Source organism: Stenella coeruleoalba (genome assembly GCF_951394435.1).
Source record: "Stenella coeruleoalba genome assembly, chromosome: 1".
In the NCBI taxonomy this organism is placed as follows: Eukaryota; Metazoa; Chordata; class Mammalia; order Artiodactyla; family Delphinidae; genus Stenella; species Stenella coeruleoalba.
The window spans coordinates 116,026,259-116,049,643 of NC_137169.1; the positions used below are offsets into that span (position 1 = coordinate 116,026,259).

General features: G+C 48.0%; 2 protein-coding genes across 7 annotated transcripts in view; both read right to left on the reverse strand.

The window, feature by feature from the left end:
- Positions 1-17,259, reverse strand: part of TSTD1 (thiosulfate sulfurtransferase like domain containing 1) — a 46,267-nt gene extending 29,008 nt beyond the window's left edge. Inside the window, exons 1-4 of one of the 3 annotated variants that reach the window (XM_079918103.1) lie at positions 16,936-17,259; positions 16,605-16,727; positions 15,929-16,091; positions 15,085-15,825 (exon numbers count right to left, since the gene is read on the reverse strand). In XM_079918103.1, coding sequence (XP_079774229.1) covers positions 15,774-15,825; positions 15,929-16,091; positions 16,605-16,727; positions 16,936-17,011 — 414 coding nt within the window. In that variant the 5' untranslated portion in view covers positions 17,012-17,259 and the 3' untranslated portion in view covers positions 15,085-15,773. Of the gene's footprint in view, positions 1-15,084; positions 15,826-15,928; positions 16,092-16,604; positions 16,728-16,935 lie in introns of those variants that run through there. The other 2 variants (XM_079918104.1, XM_079918101.1) reach the window with 2 other exon arrangements.
- Positions 17,260-17,324: 65 nt separating this feature from the next.
- USF1 (upstream transcription factor 1) lies at positions 17,325-23,199 on the reverse strand. Of its 4 annotated transcripts, none has more exons than XM_079941572.1 (11): positions 23,086-23,199; positions 20,889-20,981; positions 20,466-20,515; positions 20,186-20,301; positions 19,826-19,927; positions 19,391-19,586; positions 19,053-19,140; positions 18,858-18,916; positions 18,617-18,711; positions 18,239-18,367; positions 17,325-18,079 (listed from the first exon to the last, which is right to left on the reverse strand). In XM_079941572.1, the coding sequence occupies exons 2-11, from the start codon at positions 20,894-20,896 to the stop codon at positions 17,990-17,992; spliced, it is 933 nt and encodes a 310-aa protein (XP_079797698.1). In that variant the 5' UTR covers positions 20,897-20,981; positions 23,086-23,199; the 3' UTR covers positions 17,325-17,989. The 4 variants fall into 4 exon arrangements, with proteins under 4 accessions (XP_079797698.1, XP_079797699.1, XP_079797700.1 ...); XM_079941573.1 differs by lacking the exon at positions 23,086-23,199 and adding an exon at positions 22,668-22,857; XM_079941574.1 differs by lacking the exon at positions 23,086-23,199 and adding an exon at positions 22,318-22,647.
- Positions 23,200-23,385: the final 186 nt, after the last annotated feature.

The window sequence follows — 23,385 nt, forward strand, 5'->3', positions numbered from 1 at the left end:
AAAAAAAAAAGGATTAAAGACCTAGAAGAGAACATAGGCAGAACGCTCTTTGACATAAATCGTAGCAATATTTTTTTGGATCTGTCTCCTAAGGCAAAAGAAATAAAAGTAAAAATAAACAAAAGTAAAAATAAACAAATGGGACTTAACTAAACTTAAAAGCTTTTGCACAGCAAAGGAAACCATCAACAAAAGGAAAAGACAATCTGCTGAATGGGAGAAAATACTATTTGCAGATGATATGATCAATAAGGTGTTAATATCCAAAATATATAAACAGCTCATACAACTTAATATCAAAAAAAAAAACCCAATTTTAAAACAGCCCAGATAGACAGTTTTCCAATGAAGACATACAAATGGCTAACAGGCCCATGAGAAGATGCCCGACATCACTAGTTATTAGAGAAATGCAAATCAAAAGCACAATGAGATATCACCTCACACCTGTCAGAATGGTTATTATCAAAACATCTACAAATAACAAATGTTGGCAAGGATGTGAAGAAAAGGGAACCCTTGTAGACTATTGGTGGTAATGTAAATTGGTGCAGCCAGTATGAAAGTTCCTCAAAAACTAAAATTAGAACTATCATACGATCCAGCAATTCCACTCCTGGGTGTATAGCCGAAGAAAACAAAAATGCTAAATTGAAAATATACATGATGCATCCCAATATTCATAGCAGCATTATTTACAATAGCCAACATATGTAAGCAACCTAAGTGTCCACCAGCAGGTGAATGGATAAAGAGGATGTGATTGATACACACACTCACTCACACACACACACACACACACACACACACAATGGAATACAACTCAGCCATGAAAAAGAATGAAATTCTGCCATTTGCAACAACTTGGATGGACATGGAGAGTATTATGCTTAGTGAAATAACTCAGACAGAGAAAGACAAATACTGTATGTTATCATTATATGTGGAATCTGAAAAATAAAACAAACAGATGTATATAACGAAACAGACTCACAGATAGAAAACAAACTAGTGGATACTAGTGGGGAGAGGGAAGGAGGACAAGATAGGGGTATGGGATTAAGAGATACAAACTATTATGTATCAAATAGACAAGCAACAAAAATATATTGTACGGCACCAGGAAATATAGCCTTTATCTTGTAATAACTTTAAATGGAGTATAATCTATAAAAATATTGAATCGCTATGCTGTGTATCTAAAATTAATATAATATTATAACTCAACTATACTTCAATTTTTAATGCATTTGTAAATATGATTATTAATATTATAGATAACTAATAACATTAATATTATTATAACTACTAAGTTATTTATAGTCAATTTGCCGCAAACCAAAACCCCTAAGCCTTTTATTTTCACTTGGACTACTATTAAATCAGGTCTCTCACATACTATATCTATACTACTGGGGGGTTTTTTGTTTTGTTTTAATATTTATTTACTTATTTATTTGGTTGCACAAGGTCTTGGTTGCGGCAGGCAGGGTCCTTAGTTATGGCATGCGAACTCTTAGTTGCAGCATGCATGTGGGATCTAGTTCCCTGACCAGGGAGCGAACCCGGGCCCCCTGCGTTGGGAACACAGAGTCTTAACCAGTGCGCCACCACGGAAGTCCCTATACTATTGTTTTTAACCAAAGTACATTTTGCATTTATATCCACTCAATTTCATATTTTTTGTTTTGAAAATGAATTAATATACAGAAAAGTATACATGTAATAATGATTAAAGTAAATACAAATAACATGTATTCCAGTTATTTCCATATAAAACATTTATGTATATATTAATATTTACAAAGCATGAAAGTAATTTTGGGGCATGCAAATAATTTGATATTCACCAGGTTCCTTTTCCCATAAAGTAGATTAAATAAATAATAAATTTTAAAATTTCATTATCATTGACATTTGTTTTCTGTAGTCTTTTTTTGAAAGCCAGATTTTGTAAACTTCAGACTGGTGAGTTTGTCCGCAACGTAGAAAATTCTGGAAGGGACTATTAAATATAAATCTTGATTCTGTCATCCAGTATATTAGTAGTTGCACCGGAATCTGTGTTATATGCAAATTTCATACACATGCTATCTATGACCCAATTCAATAAGTTAATAAAAATATTGAAGAAGGACAGAGTTGAAAACAGAATCCTTAAGTACACTAATAGTACACTAATAGTACACTAATAGCCCTCTAGGTATTGATATTTCCAGAGGTTCCTGTTGAGAGATGGTGCGCTTCTGTCATATGCTGGTCATATGGATACCTTACATTTTATAATCAATCTGGTTAGTCATTTTGCTTTACTCTCTAGGAAGACCAAGCCCAAATTTGACATGCATTCATTTCACCTGACTTTATCCTGACTTCACCTGACTATGCTATTCAATCTTCCCTTAGCCCTGACTTTTTTTTTTTCTATTTTCCTTTTTGGAACGTAGGGTTTTCTGTACATACAAACATACTGTAGTAATGCTGTGATGTGCTACCCAGACTCCCTTCCAGAAATGAAGAACAATTTCCCCAGCTGTTGGTCTCTTTGGGAATTGCCTCCACCAAAGAGAGGCACCTAGGCCAAAGACATGCTCCCTCACCTTCCCAGGGGAAGAGATTAGATATGTACAGGAATTAGACATATATCTAATGTCTAATCCCTGTAAATTGTTCATGGGTCACCTCGAAAGAAGTGTCAGGGGAATAGTGGAGTAAGCAATAAAACCTGTATGGAGTAGGCTGAGGAGAGAATGTAAATCGAAGAAATATAGACTATGGCTACAGACACTTCAAGAGAGATTTTGCTGAGAACGGCAGCAGAAAAAAGGAGCGGCAGCTGGAAGGGCGCTGGATGAAGGTAGAGCAGGTATTTGGTTTACATGGAAATGATTGTTTGCTAATGACAATGACCCAGTATAAAGGAAAAAATTAATGCTGTATGAAACAAGAGGGGTTAGTTGCGGTACCAAGTTCTTGAGGAGAGAGGAGATGGGATCCAGAGCCCAAGTTGAGGGTCAAAAGGGAGCAGAGACAACCATCCACCATGACAAGAGGGAAGTATATGGTACAGTTGGTACATTTGTTGGTGGGAGGATGATAAAAATTTGGTCTGCCTTCTGTTCTCTGGAGCGTGAGGTAAAGCCATCAGCTAAAAGTACAGAGGAAAAAAGGAAGTTTAGGAGATTGAAGAGTGGGGAGAAGCAGAGACAGAAACTGAACGTACTAGGGAAGTGTATTAGGCCTGGTGAGCAGTATCAAGTGCCTATTAGATATTTTGGACATAAATTTAAAGAGAGACCAGTCAAGCTGGTATGAATTTTACTCCAGCTGTTTGACTACAGGAAAAGTGTAAGTGGTTAGTTGGGTGGGACCACAGTTGGGATTTTCCTAATAAGTGGATGGAGAAAGCAGCAGGGATGCTAACGAGGTGTTCAAGGGAGTGGCATTTTACTAATTCTCTCTGTGTCATTCCAGAGTTTCTTTCTGCTAATATAAGCAATTATAAACACGTATTCATATTATCGTACTTTTTTTTTTACACTACATTTTTTTTTTCACTTGAAACATGTCTTGGAGATCCTTCGCAAGTGCACTGTTTCCTCATTCTTTTTTACAGCTACATAATATTCTATTGTACGCTTATAATGTTGTTTATTTAGCCAGTTTTAACTTATAGATACCTGGATTGCTTCCAGTCTTTTGCTAATATAAATAAGGTAATGAGGGCCTTCCCTGGTGGTCCAGTGGCTAAGATTCTGTGCTTCAACTGCAGGGGGCAGAGGTTCGATCCCTGGTCGGGAACTAAGATCCCTGCGTGCTGCGGCCAAAAAATAAATTAATTAATTAAAAAAATAAGGTAATGAATAAACACATACATATATCATTTCACACGGATGCAAGGTTATTTGTCCGATAAATCTCCAGAAGTGTGAATGCTGGGTCCAAGGATATATGCGGTTATTATTATTTTTTTTAATATGTTTTTTCAGGTCATTGTCATTAATCAGCGTTTATTTTATTTTTTAAGAAGATGTTGGGGGTAGGAGTTTATTAATTTATTTTTTATTTACTTTTGCTGTGTCGGGGCTTCGTTTCTGTGCGAGGGCTTTCTCTAGTTGCGGCGAGGGGGGGGGCCACTCTCCATCCGGTGCGCGGGCCTCTCACTGTCACAGCCTCTCTTGTTGCGGAGCACAGGCTTCAGACGCGCAGACTCAGTAGTTGTGGCTCACGGGCCTAGTTGCTCCGCGGCATGTGGGATCCTCCCAGACCAGGGCTCGAACCCGTGTCCCCTGCATTAGCAGGCAGACTCTCAACCACTGCGCCACCAGGGAAGCCCGCGGTTATTATTGTAAGGCCAACTGGTCCGAGGCAGGGGAACACAATAAGATTCACAGGTTGCATCAGACCGAAATTCTCCGGACCACCCAGTTCCAGGAACTGACCTGGGGACTTTGAACCCGGCCCAGCCTTCCCGCCTTTCGAGGGGCAGGACAAACGGTCCCCCAAGATACCTGAAAAGACCACCAAATAAGGAATACCCTGCGCCCTCCCAGATTCACCACACCCCTTTCCCTTCTTCCCCTATAAAATCTTGTCCAACCCTCGCCCGGGTGCGACTTCTCTGGCCCCTTTCTCTTGGACCAGTGAACCTCGCCCGGGAGCGCTCCCTAATAAAGCTCACTTGAAGCTTTCCTCTGTTTCGGGGTGCCGTTTGTTAAGATCCGACCTTACATTTGGTGCCGAAACCCGGGAGGGGTACCAAGCCCCGCGGGTTACCGCGCGGGCCGCTCCTCCCCTCCCCCAGGAGACAACCAGGGAACCTCTACTCATCCACCCGATCCGGCAGAAAACGGGGTAAGTCCCCCTCCCTTGTTCCCTCCGACCCTCAGAGTCCCTGCCCACCAGACTCCCTGTCCTTAATCGCGGCCGCGTTAGGGATTCCTCCGTCCTCTCTCCGGGCCTCGGGCAACTGTGGAGACGTCCCAATCGCCTGACCGCCACGCCCTCCGACCTGCCGTGAATTGGAGACTGAGACCAGGGACGCCTCTCTCCCTCTCCATTCACTCAGGGACAGACTGGGGGTCATGGGAACCTCACAATCGAAACCAGATTCTAAGACGCCCCTGGGGTGTCTCCTAGCCAATTTTACAGCCCTCGGCTTCTCCCAAGATCTCCGTTGCCGACGGCTTATTTTCTGTTCCACTGTGGCCTGGCCACAATATCCCCTAGACAATCAATCCTGAAAGGACTTTCGATTTTAACATCCTCCGTGATCTAGATAATTACTGCCGCAGGACGGGCAAATGGTCCGAGGTCCCCTATGTTCAGGTTTTTTGGTATTTGCGCTCCCGCCCCTCCCTTTGCGTCAATTGTTCCACTTCCCAGATCCTTCTTGCCAAACAGACATCTCCTACATTCAAGCCCTTAATTTCCTTTGACGATGACCCCTCTCCACTAGCCGACCCACCCGAATCTCTCGCCTCTCCCCCCTCCAGAGCTCCTCTCCAACCTCCACCCTACCCTGAGGCGGTCCCTCCTCCTCCCGAACCCGCTCCGGCCCCTCCAACCGTTCCCCCACCTCCCTCGACGGTTTCTCCTCCCACGCCCCTTGCTTCGCCAATTAGTGCACACACACACTCTCACGACTCCCAAGATTCAAATCTCCTCTGCCCTCTGAGGGAGGTAGCAGGAGCGGAAGGACTGGTCAGAGTCCATGTCCTTTTCTCTCTCCAGGACCTCTCTCAAACTGAAAAACGATTAGGCTCCTTTTCTGCCGGCTCTTCCCTCTACATCAAAGAATTCGCTATCTTTCTCAAGCTTACGATCTAACCTGGCACGATATCTTTGTGATCCTATCTTCTACTCTGACCCCTGACGAAAGGGAAAGAATTCAAACTGCTGCCTGAAACCATGCAGATCAGGTTCACCTTACCAACAACTCCATGCCTGTCGGAGCGACTGCCGTACCCGGCACCGATCCAAGCTGGACTTACCGGGATGGCCAAGATGGCCGCCGTAAACGCGACCTCATGATCCAATGCCTCCTGGCTGGCATGCAGGCTGCCGCTCATAAGGTAGTCAATTTTGAAAAACTAAAAGAGATAACCCAAGAACCTAACGAAAATCCAGCTATCTTTCTCAATCGCCTTACAGAGGCCTTAACTCTCTACACCCGGCTGGACCCCGACACCCCGGCAGGGGCAGCGGTCCTAGCCACCCATTTTATCACCCAATCAGCCCCGGACATCCGAAAGAAATTAAAACGGGCAGAAGACGGCCCTCAAACCCCTATTGAGATCTGGTAAAGATGGCCTTTAAAGTCTATAATGGCCGTGAGGATTTGGCAGAACCCAGCCGACAGGCTCGGATGCACCAGAAGGTGGCCCTCCAAACCCAAGCTCTTGTAGCCGCCCTAAGGCCGGCCATCGCCCATGGATCACAGCATCCACGGGGTCCACAAAAGGCAACCCCGCCGGAGGCCTGCTTCAAATGCGGAAAAGAAGGCCACTGGGCTCGCCAATGTCCCAGTCCCTGACCTCCTTCTAAGCCCTGTCCCAGCTGCGGGCTAACGGGCCACTGGAAGAGTGACTGCCCTACGACTGGCCCTCCCTCAGCGTCTCCACGCGGGGGGCAGGCCGACCCAACGGCATTACCACTCGAACTGCTGGGATTGGCTGATGACTGACGGCGCCCGGACTCGAAGACCCCCATCGGATTCGAAGACCCCCATCACCCTCGCCGAGCCCAGGGTAACGCTACAGGTAGCGGCTAAGTCCATCTCATTTCTGGTGGACACGGGGGCTACCTATTCGGTCCTGCCTACGTATTCCGGGCCAGTTTCTCCTTCCCAGATCTCGGTCATGGGTATTGATGGCAAACCATCCTTCCCACTCCAGACCGGTCCACTCCCGCTGTCTGCTTCACTTACTATCAGACCCGAGACTACTGTCAATGGTGGAATGAGACCTATGGGGGGGTTCCCCTATCACTCATGTAACATCCATGTGGCAAAACTAGATACCAGGAGCTCGCTCCGACAATCCCACCTGCTCACCACAAATGGCAAGGGTCAATTATTCATCAACATCAAAGATCCCTGGGACACAAGATGGGTAAAAGGGGTACAAGGAAAAATCTACCGATGGGCAACTGATGCCTACCCCGTGGGCTCTATCAGGGTCTTTCGCTCATATATCAGTTTGATTCCCAAAGTTATCCAACAGTTGAGCGAACAAGCCACTGCCATCCAGGAAACAGAACAAGCCCTAAGACACCAACTACCTCACCCCGAACACAAAGAGGATCCTTTTTCTTGGTTGACCCTCGTCCCATCAAGCAGTACAGATACTCAACCACAAAGGAATAGGTAACATCTCCGACTGCTTTCTATGTGCCTCGCCTGGCCGACCACCCTTGGCTGCTGTCCCGCTCGACCAGCCCTTCAATTCTACTTCCCACACCTCCCAAAACCCACCTTTTCCCCCGTTAAAAGTCCCTATATTCCTTGATTCAAAAAATCTCACCATCTGTTACGGCAGCCGCCCAAATCTAGCTGATACTGGGTTTCTTTGCAACTCATCCCTCATGGTAAGCACATCAATTAAAGCACCACCCGGCACGTTTTTGTGGTGCAATGGTTCCCTCACAAAAGAGATCAATTCTTCCTCCCCCTTCCCATGTATCCCCATTACTCTCGTCCCACAACTCACACTGGATAGCCAAGCCGAATTTTCCTCGCTAATCACGCCGCCCTTTACCCGACGAAAAAGAGCTATCTTTCTTCCTCTGGTCGCAGGCATCTCTCACCTCCTCTCTGGTCGCTGCAGGCCTCGGGGGGAGGGAGCTCTAACACATAGTGTTTCAACATCCCGCGACTTAGAACATAAACTCCAGCTAGCCATTGAAGCCTCTGCTGGCCCCATCTCCTCTCTCCAGCGCCAAATCACCTCCATAGCCCAAGTCGCTCTCCAGAATCGACGAGCCCTGGATCTCCTGACGGCCGACAAAAGAGGTACCTGCCTCTTCCTACAGGAGGAATGCTGGTATTACATCAATGAAACAGGACTCGTCGAAGACAACATAAAAGCCCTCCATCGCTTAAGAGAAGAACTCCAACGCAAACACCAACAGTTCGCCTCCCCAATTCCCGACTGGTGGCGGTCCACCCTCTATACCTGGCTAACACCAACCTTAGGCCCCTCAGTTCGCATCTGTATCTTGCTCACGTTTGCTCCCTGTTTTCTTAGGTTCCTTCGCAGGCGCATGGAGGAAGTCTCTCGGGTGGCCACAAACCAAATGCTCCTCAGCCCTTACACCTTGCTTCCTACAGAACCCCCCACTGGTCTCCCCTAAGCCTCGGACCACTGGTCGCCCGACTCCCCTTTCGACGCCCCCATTCAGCATGAAGTAGCCAGAGATCAGAACGCAACCCCATTACACCAAAGATGTCGGGATGTAAGGCCAACTGGCCCGAGGCAGGGGAACACAATCAGATTCACAGGTTGCATCAGACCGAAATTCTCCTGACCACCCAGTTCCAGAAACTGCCCTGGAGACATTCTGGACCACCCAGTTCCAGGAACTGACCTGGGGACTTTGAACCCAGCCCAGCCTTCCCGCCTTTCGAGGGGCGGGACTAACGGTCCCCCAGGATACCCGAAAAGACCACCTAATAAGGAATACCCTGCGCCCTCCCAGATTTCACCACACCCCTTTCCCTTCTTCCCCTATAAAATCTTGCCCAACCCTCGCCCGGGTGCGATTTCTCTGGCCCCCTTTCTCTCGGACCAGTGAACCTCGCCCGGGAGCGCTCCCTAATAAAGCTCACTTGAAGCTTTCCTCTGTTTCACGGTGCCGTTTGTTAAGATCCGACCTTACAATTATTTTTATTGATATTGACAAATTGCCCTCCATAGAGGTTGTACCAATTTATATTTACATAATCTATTAGCGTATCTATTTTCCCACAGTCTTGCTAAAAGTGTTTTATCAAACATCTAAATTTTTGCTAAAATGATAAATGCAAATTGAAACTTCAGTTTAGTTTTAATTTGTATCTCTTATGAGTAAGCTGAGCATCCCTGTAGGTTTAAGAGTCATGTGTATTCTGTTAACTGTCCCTTCATTTGTTTTGCTCACTTTCTTATTGGGATAGTTGTCTTTTTCTTATCCATTTGTAAGGGCTCTTTATATTCAAGGAATTAGCCCTTTGTGTATGCTATGAGTTGAATTTTTCCCCTAGTTTGCTGTTTGTCTTTGTTTTCTTTGTTTTTGGCCCCGCAGCATGTGGGATCTTAGTTCCCCGACCAGGGATTGAACCTGTGCCCCCTGCATGGAACCTTAACCATTGGACCACCAGGGAAGTCCCCTGCTGTTTGTCTTTTGACTTGACTTGTGTGATGTTTGTCTTTACCACACAGAGGCTTGCTTGTTTTGTATTTTCTCCGTCTTTTCTTTCATGGCTTCTGAATTTTGACTTAAAGTTAGAGATATCTCCCCCACTTTTAGATAACAAAATAATTCTTCTTGATAGTTTCCATTTTTACTTTAAATCTTTGAAATTTATCTTGGTATACAGTGTGGGGTTTGGAACTCATCTATCTAATTGCTAACTAATATATTTTAATAGCTGGTAGGGCTTGCTCCCCCTTACCGATGTTCTTTTTCTAGATTTTTCTGGCTATTCTTCATTTCAACTAAACTGATATATTTATGGAACTGAGTCTTCCTATCCAAGAACGTTTTAAGTCTTTTCTTTTGTGCAAGTCTTCTTTTAAGGTCTTTTCGTCATGTTTTAACATTTTCTTCATATTGGTTTTGAATTTTCTTGATAAGTTTAGTCCCAGTTATGCAAAGGAATGATGATAATGATGAACCATGCATGGAATCAACTAGATTAGGAGCAAAATAAAATCATGAGGAAAATAATAGTGAAATTTGGGTAAGGTCAATTAATTGGAGGACTTGATCGGTTGAGGAATATGATTAGGGTGGGGAAAACTAGTGGAATAAATGAGCTGGAAGGGCTTCCCACTGGGAAATACTATCAAGTCTAGGTTCTGAAGACTCTCAACTCTGTTGACGCATATTCTCCTTAGAGTCTCTGGCTATGAGCTTAACTGATATTTTCTTTTCATTAAAAAAATCTGCTTTTCTTGTGTCTAATTGTGCTTCGTGTTTTCTTCTTTGGTTAATATGAATTCCAGGAGACATGGTCTGTGATTACCATGTAAACACTAACCTAAATGAAGCTGGTGTAGTTGTAATAACAGCAAACAAAATAGACTTTAAGGTAGGAAGCATCGCCAGAAATAAAGAAGGACATAGTGAGAAAAGGATCCATTCCGGAGGAAGCGTAGCAATTCTCAATCTGTAACATATAATAACATAGTCTCCAAATATATAAGTAAAAATGCCAGAAAAGCAGAAAAGACAAATTCAAATCATGATGAAAGATTTAAACATACCTCTGTAAGTAGCTAATAGAATAAGCAGACAAAAAAAGTCAGTAGAGCTATAGATTTGAACAAAATAATTAATAAACTGGCCCAAACTGACATATATAGAACACTACACCCTAAAACTACAGAATATACCCTCTTTTCAAGTGTTCATGAAACATATACAAAAATTGACCATACACTTGGCTATAAAGCAAGTCTCAACGTGGTTTAAATGATTCAAATCACAGTGTATGTTTTCTGACCACAGCAGTGTTTAAATGAGTGTGTAAAAAATCATCAAGCTGAACACTTATATTGTCTGACTGTTCTATTAAATATATTTTCTTTAAAAAAAAAAAAAAAACAGTTTTGGGGACTTCCCTGGTGGTCCAGTGGTTAAGAATCCGCCTTCCAATGCAGGCGACACGGGTTGGATCCCTGGTAGGGGAACTAAGTTCCCACATGCCACAGGGCAACTAAGCCTGCATGCCGCAACTACTGAACCCGCGCTCTCTGGGGCCTGTGCACCACAACTAGAGAGAAGCCCGTGCACTGCAACAAAGAGCCAGCATGCCACCATGAAAGAGCCCACATGCTGCAACTAAGACCTGACGCGGCCTAATAAATAAACAAAACAACCCCCTTGTAAGTTAACATAAATAATATTTTTAAAAAACCACTTTTCCACTACCAGTCATAAGTTCCCTTCCATCAAGTTTCAATGATATCTATTATTTATCTTCTTGTGTTTACTCATATGTACATCTCTAAATCCACATGTTTTAAATGACAGGCACTTTACATATGTTATCCCAGTAAACTTTCACAACCATCCAAAGAGATAGTCTTTTAACCCCCATTTTATAGATAAGGAAAGTGAGAAGTGGAATAGTTAAAAAGTAACTTGCAGTGACCACTAAGTAGTGCTGAGTCAGAACTGGAACTCAGAACTCTGATTCATAGCCTTTGCTCTTTACATAATAACATGCCATGATACCATTCGTGAGTATTATTCCCAACTTTCTCCCCTTGCATTTTCCCCCCTGGGAATTATTAAACACCGCAATAAAAATTCAACATCTATTGAGTACCTCCTTTATGCCAGGTTCTGGTTTCATTGTTGGCCATACAAAAATAAGATAAACAGTCCCTCCCCTTAAAGAGTTCAGTCCAAAGGGGAAGAACGACATAATTTATAATACAGTGTGTTAAGTGCTACATAGAGGTGTGTGCCTTCTCCACCATTCTCCTGTTTCTTCTGTCCTTCATGGATCAGTTATACCATCTCATCTGGTTATTTTTCTCCCTTTCCTTCAGTTTACAAGCCCTCTAGATGAAGACCGCAAGCATCCTGCCAAATACATTCTTCTAATTTTTGTGAAATTGAGTGTGGCACAAAAGAGGCTGGCAGCTTCCCAAACAGGGTAAATGTTGAGTAAAGGCAGGGTCAGAAAGGAGTAGGGTCTACTTTGGGGCCACTAAAGAAACTAGCCTGATGGGAGCTGGCACTGAAAGATATGTTTGAAAAGGCAGGGTGTTGCCAGACCCAGACTAGAGACTGCTCGAAATGCCAGGCCAGGACGTGTGCTTGAGCCACTAGGCAACAAGGACCTATTGTAAATTATCAACTCTGACTGATAAGATTAAAATGTTATTTTAAGATTGCGCAGGCAGCGATGTTTCAGAAAGACTGACATTAGAAGATTCTGAAAGTGGGGAGGCCAGTTATGCTCAACAAACACCTACTGAGAACTCAGATCCCAGGCACTGGAGGTGAGGAAATGAAAGCCAGTTTCTTCCTTTGAGGAGTTCACAATCAACTGAGAGAGATAAACAACAAAAAACATAATGTACTAGATATGATGACACAGTCAACACAAACCTACGGTAGATAAAATATGGTGAAAGAGAGGAGTCTGATGTAGCATGGAAAGAGAGAAGGCAGGGGAAAGACACAGAGCTGGTAAGCTCTAGCTCTGCAGCCTCACCTGCTGAAATAGTTAGCTATGAGGAAAGGGAAAGAGAATGTTAAAGGGCAAGGTAATGGCTTGGCACAGCCTATCAATATTATGAACCATATAGTCAATGAGGGAGAAAGAGGAATGTTCTCTTAACAATGATCAAGCCAGAGGGCGTGGTCATGTAGTGGGCCAGCCCAGTTTACTCCCAGGATCCTCTCTAACCCTCATCAGCTAAACTGAAGAAAGCAAGTAGTGTAGGTTAGCAGGCCAGGAAGGAAGCTAGAAAACTAGTTTTCTAGTTAGAAGATAGAAAATGGTTGCCTAGAAAGAGATTAGGGATGGAATTGACTGGAAAAGCGCCCTAGAGAAATTTGGGGGATTTTGGTGTTCTGTATCTTGCTTGTTACCTGTAAGCATACGATTGTCAAAACTCAATGAACAGAACACTTAAGAACAGTGCATTTTAGGGAATTCCCTGGCGGTACAGTGGTTGGGACTCTATGCTTCCACTACAAGGGGCATGGGTTCAATCCCTGGTCGGGGAACTAATATCCCACATGCCGTGTGACCAAAAAAAACCCAAAAAACCAGTACATTTTATTGTAGGTAAATTATGCCTCAATAAAAAAAGAAATCAAATTACAAAACTTGAGGAGGGAAAAAAGAAAAGTTAAGACTCAAAGAGGGAATGGACTTGAGGATATGGGGAAGGGGAAGGAGAAGCTGTGACAAAGCGAGAGAGAGGCATGGACATATATACACTACCAAACATAAGGTAGATAGCTAGTGGGAAGCAGCCGCATAGCACAGGGATATCAGCTCGGTGCTTTGTGACCACCTGGAGGGGTGGGATAGGGAGGGTGGGAGGGAGGGAGATGCAAGAGGGAAGAGATATGGGAACATATGTATATGTATAACTGATTCACTTTGTTAAAAAGCAGAAACTAACACACCATTGTAAAGCAATTATACTCCAATAAAGATGTAAAAAAAAAAAAAAAGACTCAAAGAAGGAAATTAGATCCCATGAAAAATTTCCCAACTAGTCTGAGAACCAAAGGAATTTGGGTATTTGGGGAAAGAGTAACTGATACCTATTATTTGCCAGACCCTAGACTACACTCTTTCACATATTTCAACTTCATCTCCGATCCAACAATGTCCATCTAAGCTCGGTATTTTAACAGTATTGTGACTATTTCAGGGAGAGAGTGAAATAGGTCTGTGAAAGGAGGTGGAGAGCTCAGACGAATGGAAGATTTTGTACAGTGTGCAGTGTAGACTGTGAGATAAAAGATGTATGAGGGCTGGGTTCAGTCCCCCGAAAGGCAGAAGGGGAAAAGGTGAGAGAAAGGCAAGGAATACAGGAAATGTCTGAAGGAATTTCTCCAGAAACTTGAAAAATCAGAAAATTGGGTCCATCTCTGATTCAACCTTTTCTTCCACAAAAAAAGTAATAAAACTTTTGTAAATCAAATTTAAGAAGTCAAAACTCTGCCATTAAAATATTTAGAAGGGGGGGCTTCCCTGGTGGCGCAGTGGTTGAGAGTCCGCCTGCCGATGCAGGGAACATGGGTTCGTGCCCGGGCCCGGGAAGATCCCACATGCGGCGGAGCGGCTGGGCCTGTGAGCCATGGCCGCTGAGCCTGCGCGTCCGGAGCCTGTGCTCCGCAACGGGAGACGCCACAACAGTGAGAGGCCCGCGTACCGCAAAATATATATATATATATTTAAAAGGTCTGGAACCATATGCATTAAACCAGCGGTCCCCAACCCCCGGGCCACGGACCAATACCGGTCCGTGGCCTGTTAGGAACCAGGCCACACAGCAGGAGGTGAGCGGCAGGCGAGCAAGTGAGTGAAGATCATCTGTATTTACAGCCGCTCCCCGTCACTCGCATCACCGCCTGAGCGCCGCCCCCTGTCAGCATTATGGTGAGTTGCAGAATTATTTCATTATATATTACAATGTAACAATGATAGAAACAAAGTGCACAATAAATGTAATGTGCGTAAATTATCCCAAAATCATCTCAGCCCCGCCCCTGGTCCGTGGAAAAACTGTCTTCCACGAAACCAGTCCCTAGTGCCAAAAAGGTTGGGAACTGCTGCTTTAAACCATGAACTATGCTAGAGGGAAGTTACATACCTACTGTATAGTGTTGCATTTTATCTCAGTAAACATGTGCTTTTTCTTTTCTTTTTTTACCAGTTAAATTTTGTTAAATCCACTGTGGGATCAGAGAACAGTGTTGCTAAAAACTGGGACCTCTTTCTGCTGGCACAGGAGGAACTCCTCATACCTGTAATCTGTGTTTGACACAAGTGTAGGATTTAAGAGTGGCATCCATTCCTTCACGCGACTGCCTGGGAGAGCCCTTTCATTTTCTCAATCCAGTGACAAAGTCTGAGAGAAGTGAGGTTGGGGCTGGGGACCTGAAGATCTAGAGCAAGCGTGGGCAAACTTTTTCTATAAAGGACTAGATAGTAAAAATGTTAGGCTTCGAAGAACATACAGTCTCTGTTACAACTATTCTGCCATTTTAGCCAGAAGTAGCCATAGACAATATGTAAGCCAATGGTCATGGCAGCAAGACGAAGTGGGGCCATAGTTTGCTGATCTCTGGTCTAGAGCAGTGGTTCTGGCTCCTGACTTCACATCAGAATCATTTGAGGGGCTTGTAAACCCACTAATGCCCAGGTCCCACTGCCGAGACTCCAAATCTGAGATGGGGCCCAAGACTTTTTTTTTAACTACCGGGTAGGGACTTCCCTGGTGGTGCAGTGGTTAAGAATCCACCTGCCAATGCAGGGGACACCGGTTCGAGCCCTGGTCCAGGAAGATCCCACATGCCGCGGAGCTACTAAGCCCATGTGCCACAACTACTGGGCTCACGCGCCTAAATCCCGCGCTCCGCAACAAGAGAAGCCACTGCAGTAAGAAGCCCACGCACCACAACGAAGAGTAGCCCCCACTCGTGGCAACTAGAGAAATGCCGGCGCGCAGCAGCCAAGACCCAACGCGGCCAATGAATAAATAAACAAACTGCCAGGTGGTTCTGAACTATAGTCTCTCAGCAAACTGCTGGGTGTTTTCATTTTTGTTTTGGTTTTGGTGTGTGAGGGTGCAGGAGCAGATGAATGCTGGAAGAAGAACCTAGGGCTGAAATGAAGTCTAGATGAAGATTAGAACTGTTTTCAGTCCACCTGACAAATTGCTTCCAATACTTTAATGAACTGCTCTTTATTTGTTGCTTTTGGTGCACAGCACTGTAAGAAGTTGCCCAACCCAGCAAGTCAGCCCCTTCATCACTCTTAGTGAAGGAGGCCATGGGTGGGTGGAGGGAGCATTCAATAAGCCACCTTCTACCTAACCTTCCTTCTGGAACCATTCACTATAGGCCCCTTCGTAGTTCCGAGCTCTGTGGAGAGAAAGAGGGGTGAGGGAAGGACAAGCCCAGGAGGCAGTGCCCAGGAGGCAGTCCCCAGTCACGCCCCAGCTAGCAATTCACACCATCCCCATACCCTTTGTATCCAAGGCCCCGGGCCAACTGTGTGGCCTGAAAGCCCCGTCTGCCCTTCTGACAGAAGAAAATGAGGTTCTCATCTTCCAGCTTTGGTTTCTCGGTGGAGTACAAAGCCTTGAAAGCAGCTGGCTCCATCTTCAGGGCAGTTTCCAACTCTGACACTGGCAGGAGGAGTCGAGAGGACAGAATGGAAAGCCGGCAGTTTGGCAACCTCAGGCTCTGAGGCTGGGCCTGGAAGGACTGGTCCTGCGGTCGAACAAATCTCCAGGGGGCCCCAAAACAACACACGGTGACCACCCCCCCCAACCTCAAGGACAAGATACAGCCTACCTGCACAGGAAGTCAGCCACACAACCTTTGAAGGGAAGCCACTTCCCTAGTTTGTGAGGAGCGGGCAAACTCAGGCATTCAGCCTTGGGGAGATCGAGCGTGTACAGAAGCTGGCCTGCCACTTCCATGTCGCCTGTTATCCCCTCAAACTTGAAGGGCCAGTTCCGCGGCCAGGATCCGCCTCCAATCAACCCTTCTTAAGGGAAGTTTGGGGAGCTACCGGAATACTGGAGCCCCGTAACCAGTGCCTTCCCCACACCATCCTAAGTGAGGTCCCATGGGCTGCGACTCTCCTGGACGGCCTCTCTACTCCACCACCAGGGCTTCCCCTCTCAATCCCATACCCGGGATGTTGAGCGCCCCAGGGATGGTGCCAGCTGCCGCCTCCTCCCGAGATCTCACGTCGATGAGCCGGGCCCGGCCCGAGGCCAGGAGCGAACGGAGTTCAGGGAGCAAGACCGTGGGCTCTGAGGCAGGGGGCACGAGAGCCTTGAGGGGAGCAGGACTGCAAGGCCCGGCTGCCGCGGCACCCCCTCACCTGGCCGCGCCCCTACCCGGCGGGGGATGAGCGAGGACGCCCTCCGCCACGCCCCTTTGCGCCTCCCTCCGCGTGCACCTCCACCGGGGGTCTCCACGCGCAGCCTATACGAGACTCCAGGTCTCCCCTGCAGGTACCTCCAGCCATTGTGCGCGCCGCAAACGCCAGTTTCAGGAATGCGGCCCCGGCCAGCCCCCTGGGCGCCCGCAGCATCTCCCCCGCCCTCCCAGAGCCGGAGCCGGAGCCAAGCCGAGACCGGAACCGGAAGCGAAGGCACCGCCTCTTGCACAGCCCCCAGCAGCACGGGTTCCCGGTGGCCCTAACACACGCCCGCTAGAGAAATCCTCGCGATTGCCGGGCGTGGGCGGGCAACGACACACCGGTCTGGCCCAGGTAGTAGGACTCCGAGTCCAGGAGCAGCACCCCACCCTAACCTTGGCCCAACCCTTACTGGTCAAAGCACAATGTGGCCCCTCCCTCCCGCCCTGGGGCCCGCAAAAGGAGAAAAACGGAGACAGTTGTGGCTCTTAATATTTTATCTTAAAAAAAAAAAAGGAAAGAAAGAAAAGGTGGGGGGGGAAAAACCGTCCCCACAAGGGGGTAAGGCCCCCAGTGGGCCCTGCCTGTTGTTCTCCCTGGCTTCAGAGACTTCTGCATAGGCCTTAGCTGCTTGCCGGCCAATCTCCTCTTCCTGGGGCAGCAGCCACTGCTAAGCATCCTATCCCCACTTCTTGCTGAAGCCTGTTCCCCAGAGTCCTCAGGTGCACATCTGAGCTCCAGGGAAAGGAAGAACCAGTGGAAGCGCCAGTGTCCTGGGGCAAGCCAGAGCTTTGCTTGTCAGCAGACCCTCTGCTGGCACTCTAAGCAAGCACAGGGCAAGCCCCCCAGTTCAGTGTGTCCAGTGTCCAGCATGGAGACAGCACATGCATTGTGCAAGAGGAGCACAAGGGCCCAGGGGCTGCACGGTGGGGTTGGGCGAGGAGGTCAGTACACATCCACGTGTGTGTTTCACACCACTGCAGGCTGCTCTATCACAGGGCCTCAGTTCAAAGACACGCCTTCTGAACTCCCCCCAGTCCCATGCCAGAAGTGGGCAGTGAAGGAAAGGGCACGGGGTTAGCCTGTTGCTCCTGGGCTATCTGCAGTTCTCTGAAAGGGGCTGTAGGGCCCAAAGCCTCTGGATCCCCACAATTAGTTGCTATCACTCTTGATGACGACCTCGACTCCGTGGTGCCTCAACTGAGCTCGTAGCAGCAGATTCTTGTTTTTAAGATCTTCCACCTACCACGGGAAGGAGGCAGTAAGGAAATAGGTAGAAAAGTTGGCACAGCCAAGTCCCTGAACTTACCAGGACACCCACCAGTGAGGAGGAGGAGGCCCAAGCTGGGTTAGTGGTTAGGGAGGCTGAGGACAGCTATACTGAGGGTGCGGGGGTCTGACCTGCTGTCGAAGCACATCATTGTCCAACTGCAGCTGGTCAAGCCCCTGCAGTTCTTCAGACAACCTGTGGTTACTCTGCCGAAGTTCCTGGATATAATCACAGGCTTTGGATAGAATTCCACCTTTACTCTGTAAGAAAAAGCCAACAAAATGAGGACTAGGACATAAGATACCTGGCTTGCTTTCCAAAAGCATGTTTACATTTTGGACCTCATTTTCCCTTAAGGATGGTGAAATAACATCTCCCAGGGATTCAGGAACCTCAGAGAGAGATAGGAAAAGACTACTGCCATGTGTGCCCACTCTCTACCATTTCTGGAAACAATACCAGGAGACAGAATTCAGGCATCTTGCCCACTACCAGGGTCTTTCCATGACCTGGCCAGACTTGGTGCTCTCCATGGAGCAGTCTGGGATGATCTTGGACAGCTGTACAATCCAGTTGTTAATCTTGTCTCGGCGGCGGCGCTCCACTGTGGGGCAAAGTAGAGGACAAGGTGACTCAGGGAGAACTCACCAAAGGCCCCAGGGTAAAATTACCTAACCTCTCCCCTCAACATCACAGCTATCCCCCAATCCCACCAGAGAGCTCCAAGCTTCAGATGCAGATCATACCTACCTTCATTATGCTGAGCCCTGCGTTTCTCATCCCGAGTTGTCCGGGGAGCTTCTGACTTCCTAGCAACAGAGCCCAGAGTGGCCAGAGTGAAGGGAGGGTCAAAAAATGAGATTGGAGTTTGGGGTGAGGAATTACACCAAATCTGGAAGGAATCAAGACCATTTCTGGTAACTGAAAAGAAACCGGGTTACTCACGGGGAATAAGGGTGGGTCCTGGGGGCAATAGAGCGCTGGCTTCCTCCTTGCAACACTTCTTGTGGTGACATCATCACAAAGAACTGACCTATGAAGATGCACGGTAGGTTCTGTCAGGACATAGGCCTAGGAACCTCACCAAGCGCTAAGGCCAAGGCCTTGGGACCCTCCTCTAAAAAGGACATACTGCCTCCTGCTGGAAGGGCAGCCCCAGACTCATTGCCTGCCCACGTCTTTGTGATCACTTAAGGGATCACGAGTAAAGGCCCACTGCCCACCAGCCATGTCCCACAGCCTATCCTAGCCCCTCCAGCCAGCATCCTCACATAATATCTCACCAGTGCCAGGAGGGGTCGCCTGCCCCAGTAGTGCCTCTGAGCCCTGGGTGGTAACAACAGCTGCTGTACTCCCCGATGTGGTACCCCCTGCCCCATCTCCCACTGCAGTGCTGGGGAAGTAAGTATAGTGCGTCTCAGCAGCTGTCCCCTCTGTGTCAACTGCATCATCACTCGTGAACGCACCCTGGATCACAGCCTGGGAAGGGGAGCAAGAGAACAGAGACAAGCGACAGTTAAATACTTCCCATGAGCTACTCTGCAGCTTCTATCCCTTGGGAAGAGGGAGGGAGAAACATCCAGAAAGGGAGAGTCTAGTGCTTTGGGTCAAGGCAGCCCTAGATGCTTCCCTATCCCTAGCCACACCTATCCTATTGGTTCCCTTCTTCATGTTACTACTCAGAGCTCTAGTCCCCTCTGCAGCCCATACCCCTGTACCTGGGTCATGGATTGAGTGGCAGGGTAGCCACTGATGGCGCCAGTCCCCTCAGTCTGGCCATCCAGCTGCCCCTCAGACACCTGGATCACCCTGTACATCACCTAGAGGCAGGGAGGAAAGGGGAAGGAGGGGAAGAGGGAACAAGGGAGTAAGTGCTAGGGATTCCAGCATCCCTCATAAAGCTTCTCTTGGTTAGGGCCCCCAAACAAGAATCCTTCAGAGACCCCCATCCCCTTCCCCCCAAACAGTCCACATCTTCACCTCATCCTCCAAACCAGGTTCTACCCATGACAGGTTCAATTACCTCCCTCAATCCCAACCCCAGGTAACACCTGCAGCCACCTGGCCCCCTCCCTTACCTGGCCCCCATTTTCAGTTCGGAAGACGTACTTGACGTTGGGGTCAGGGAAAGTGGCAGCTGACTGGATGCTGGCGATAGCCACACTGGTTGGGTCCTCCCCAGTTGCCACTGCACCTGAATTAGGAAAAGGACAAGTCTGTGAGTTACTGCTTTTCTCCCTCTGTTGCACTTGCATGTCATTTAAAAGAAGTAGCTTGCACAGGTGATAGGCCCATGGGGTAGGGGGAGAGGCCACGATGGGCTCTTGGTCTCAGCTCAGTTCCGTTTCTCCCACTCACCTTCCTGAATCTGCACTGTCCCCTCTTCCGTTTCAGCTGTTTTCTGCTGCCTGTTTGTGAAGGGACAAGAGGAAGAATAAGGGAAGAAGTGAATTAAAAGCTCACTGGCCCAGTAACATATGGCTCCCAAACTCATTGGCATTCCCAACAGGTGCTAGGTTAGGTTAGAATAACAAGAGCTAGTATTTACTTAGCACTGAGCTAAGCACTTAACAGGCAATATCTTACTCAATACTAAGAACAGCACTATGAGTAGGTAGCACTACTTGCATTTTATAAACTGGAAACCAGATCACACAGCAGGGTGATGTAGCTGAGACCTAAATCTAGGTCTGCCCGACTCCAGAGCCAGTGCTCTTAGCCATTTTGCGTTCTCCCAGGCCTCCCATCTCCCATCCCAGACCCTACCTCTTTTTCACTCACCCCTTCATCTCTCTGTGAGGGGGCACATCCGAGGAATTGGTCCTTCTTTGGAAGTCTTCGTATCTCCTGCCTCACAGGCCTGAGTGCTAAGTCCTGGTAGGAATCAGGGAGTCTAGTGAGTCTAGGAAACTGAAAGCTCCCCTGTTTCTAGAACCTAGGCTCCCTGAAGACACATCCAGGAACATAAACCAGTCATCTGCAGGCGACAATCAGCTTTCTCCATTCTGATACTGAGGGCTGGCTACAGTGATTGAAAAAGCAACTCTACAAATAGTGCTCCGCGTCTCTCCAATTATCACTCCATCTCCTGATGGAGAGGGAATAATTATACTGCAAGACTGAGAAACAACGTATTTCTGGATGGATTATTATTAAAGCTATTACGATCTGCCATGACATGAGGATTAGGAAGGGCCATGTTTAGACCACAGCTATCAAAAAACACAGGGCCGGGCTTCCCTGGTGGCGCAGTGGTTGAGAGTCCGCCTGCCCATGCAGGGGACACGGGTTCGTGCCCCGGTCCGGGAGGATCCCACATGCCGCGGAGCGGCTGGGCCCGTGAGCCATGGCCGCTGGGCCTGCGCGTCCGGAGCCTGTGGTCCGCAACGGGAGAGGCCACAACAGTGAGAGGCCCGTGTACCGCCAGAAAAGAAAAAAAAAAAAAAAAAAAACACAGGGCCATGGATGCTGACGCTTCTTCCAGCCTCTCAGGCACATACTGTACGCCGAAAAATTCCCGTCCTCAAATCTAGGAAAGGGAAACCTGAAACCCATTGGAAAAACCTCCGGAACCATAAAGACCAGACTTGGCCCTCGGGCCCCTTTCTACTGACAGGGCTCTTGTTTTGGGGAGTCCAGCTTTATGTCATTCATTAAAGACCCTAAAGCCCAAGTGTATCATCTTCAAGCTGCTACAATTTTATTCACCAAGCCTTCCTGTAGAGCAACACAGTTGCTAAAATGTTGCCATGACAACTCCAAATCAACTGAGCCTCAGCAAAAAGGGGCGAAACTCCAGGTTCGGGGTTCGGAAAGAGAAGAGACAATGGGGGAGGAATCCATCTACGAGGTGCCTGCCTTAACGACCGTTGACACCCGTGGGGCGGGGGGGGGGGGGGCGCGGACTGGGGAGGCGGGCAGGGAAAACAAAGGGCTGAGCAGACAGATGCCTCCAGGAAAAAAACAGCTACATTGTACAAAGCAATAAAATAATCCCGACAGGAAAGGGGTAAGACTTTTGTAAGTTCTCTACCCATAAGGTCCCCCAGACTTTATCTTCAGCGAATTAGCCATGGAAAGCTTGTATCCAGTGTTAACCAGAAAAAAAAAAAAAAAGGAACTGAAAGTGAAACTGTCCGGAGGAAGTAGCGCTGCAAGAAGATCCCAGTCCCTAAGGGAGAAGTAGCACCAGAGTTTCGAGACCACCTACCTCTCCATCCTCAAACCTGCGGAGGAAGTGCCCCTCTGAGGCTTGCAGCGCTGACAGCAGAAGGAAGCAATGAAACAGAGGCCAGGGCACAGGAGGCGTCTCTATGGCCCACAGCTGTCAGACAGAGGCAGCCTCTGAGGACACCCAGCAACGGGATCAGGCTACTTATTCAAATCTTATTTGGACATCGGGAAGCATTTCCTGAGCATTAGGGGTATGCGACACGGAAAGCGGGCTAGGATGTTGTGGCGTGCACGCTCAGGGAACGAGGGCCCTGCAAGAGCCCTAAGTCTCGACACAAAGGGAAAAAAGAATCAAGTTCGCAAAGAAGTCAGGCGCCTAGACCTTGCCTGAGAATGCGGCGTCTCCCTGCAGGCCCACCAACCAGTAGGCGCTCAGCAGCTGAGCGCCGGCCAGGCGCGCGACCAGGAGCCCGCGCGGTGACCTGGCCAGCCCGGCCGGGCTCACCCCCAGCCTCCGCTGATCCGCAGAGGTAGGAAAGGACACCGGGAGCTCAGCGGGTCCCGCAGTGTCCGGCCCATCGGCTCGCGGATAGCAGCGCGGGAGGGCGGGGACTTGTGCGCCCGGGGGCGGGGAGTGAGTTCGGCCCACAAAAAGGGGCGATAACGAAACAGGCACGGCCCCCTCCCTCAAAACAAAGGCTTCCGCCCCAGGAGTTCCTGAACCTAAAAAACGGAAACAAAATCGAGGCTGCTCTGCCTCGCCGGCGCACCCAGTCTCCAGACTCCCGCCGTGTCCTGCACTCACCGGCCAAGGCAGCTTCAGCCGCCGATCTCCCCCAACCGTGTTCTCCCTCTCCGGACTAGGGTATCTCCAAAGACAGCTGATCATGCGCACTGCCGGCCCGCGCCCATGTTGGTGAGGGGCGGAAGTGTGTCTCTGGACCCGCCCAGCCTACTCAGCCTCTGATCGCCCCACTTCCGTTCGCTCCATCTTGATGAGGGCTGGGATGGGGGCGTGTTGTGGGTGTTGCTGGGGCGGGGAAGAAGCAATGCTCAGGGATCTCGGGAGAATGGCTCTGAAGTCGTAGTCGCTTTCGTCCTAGTC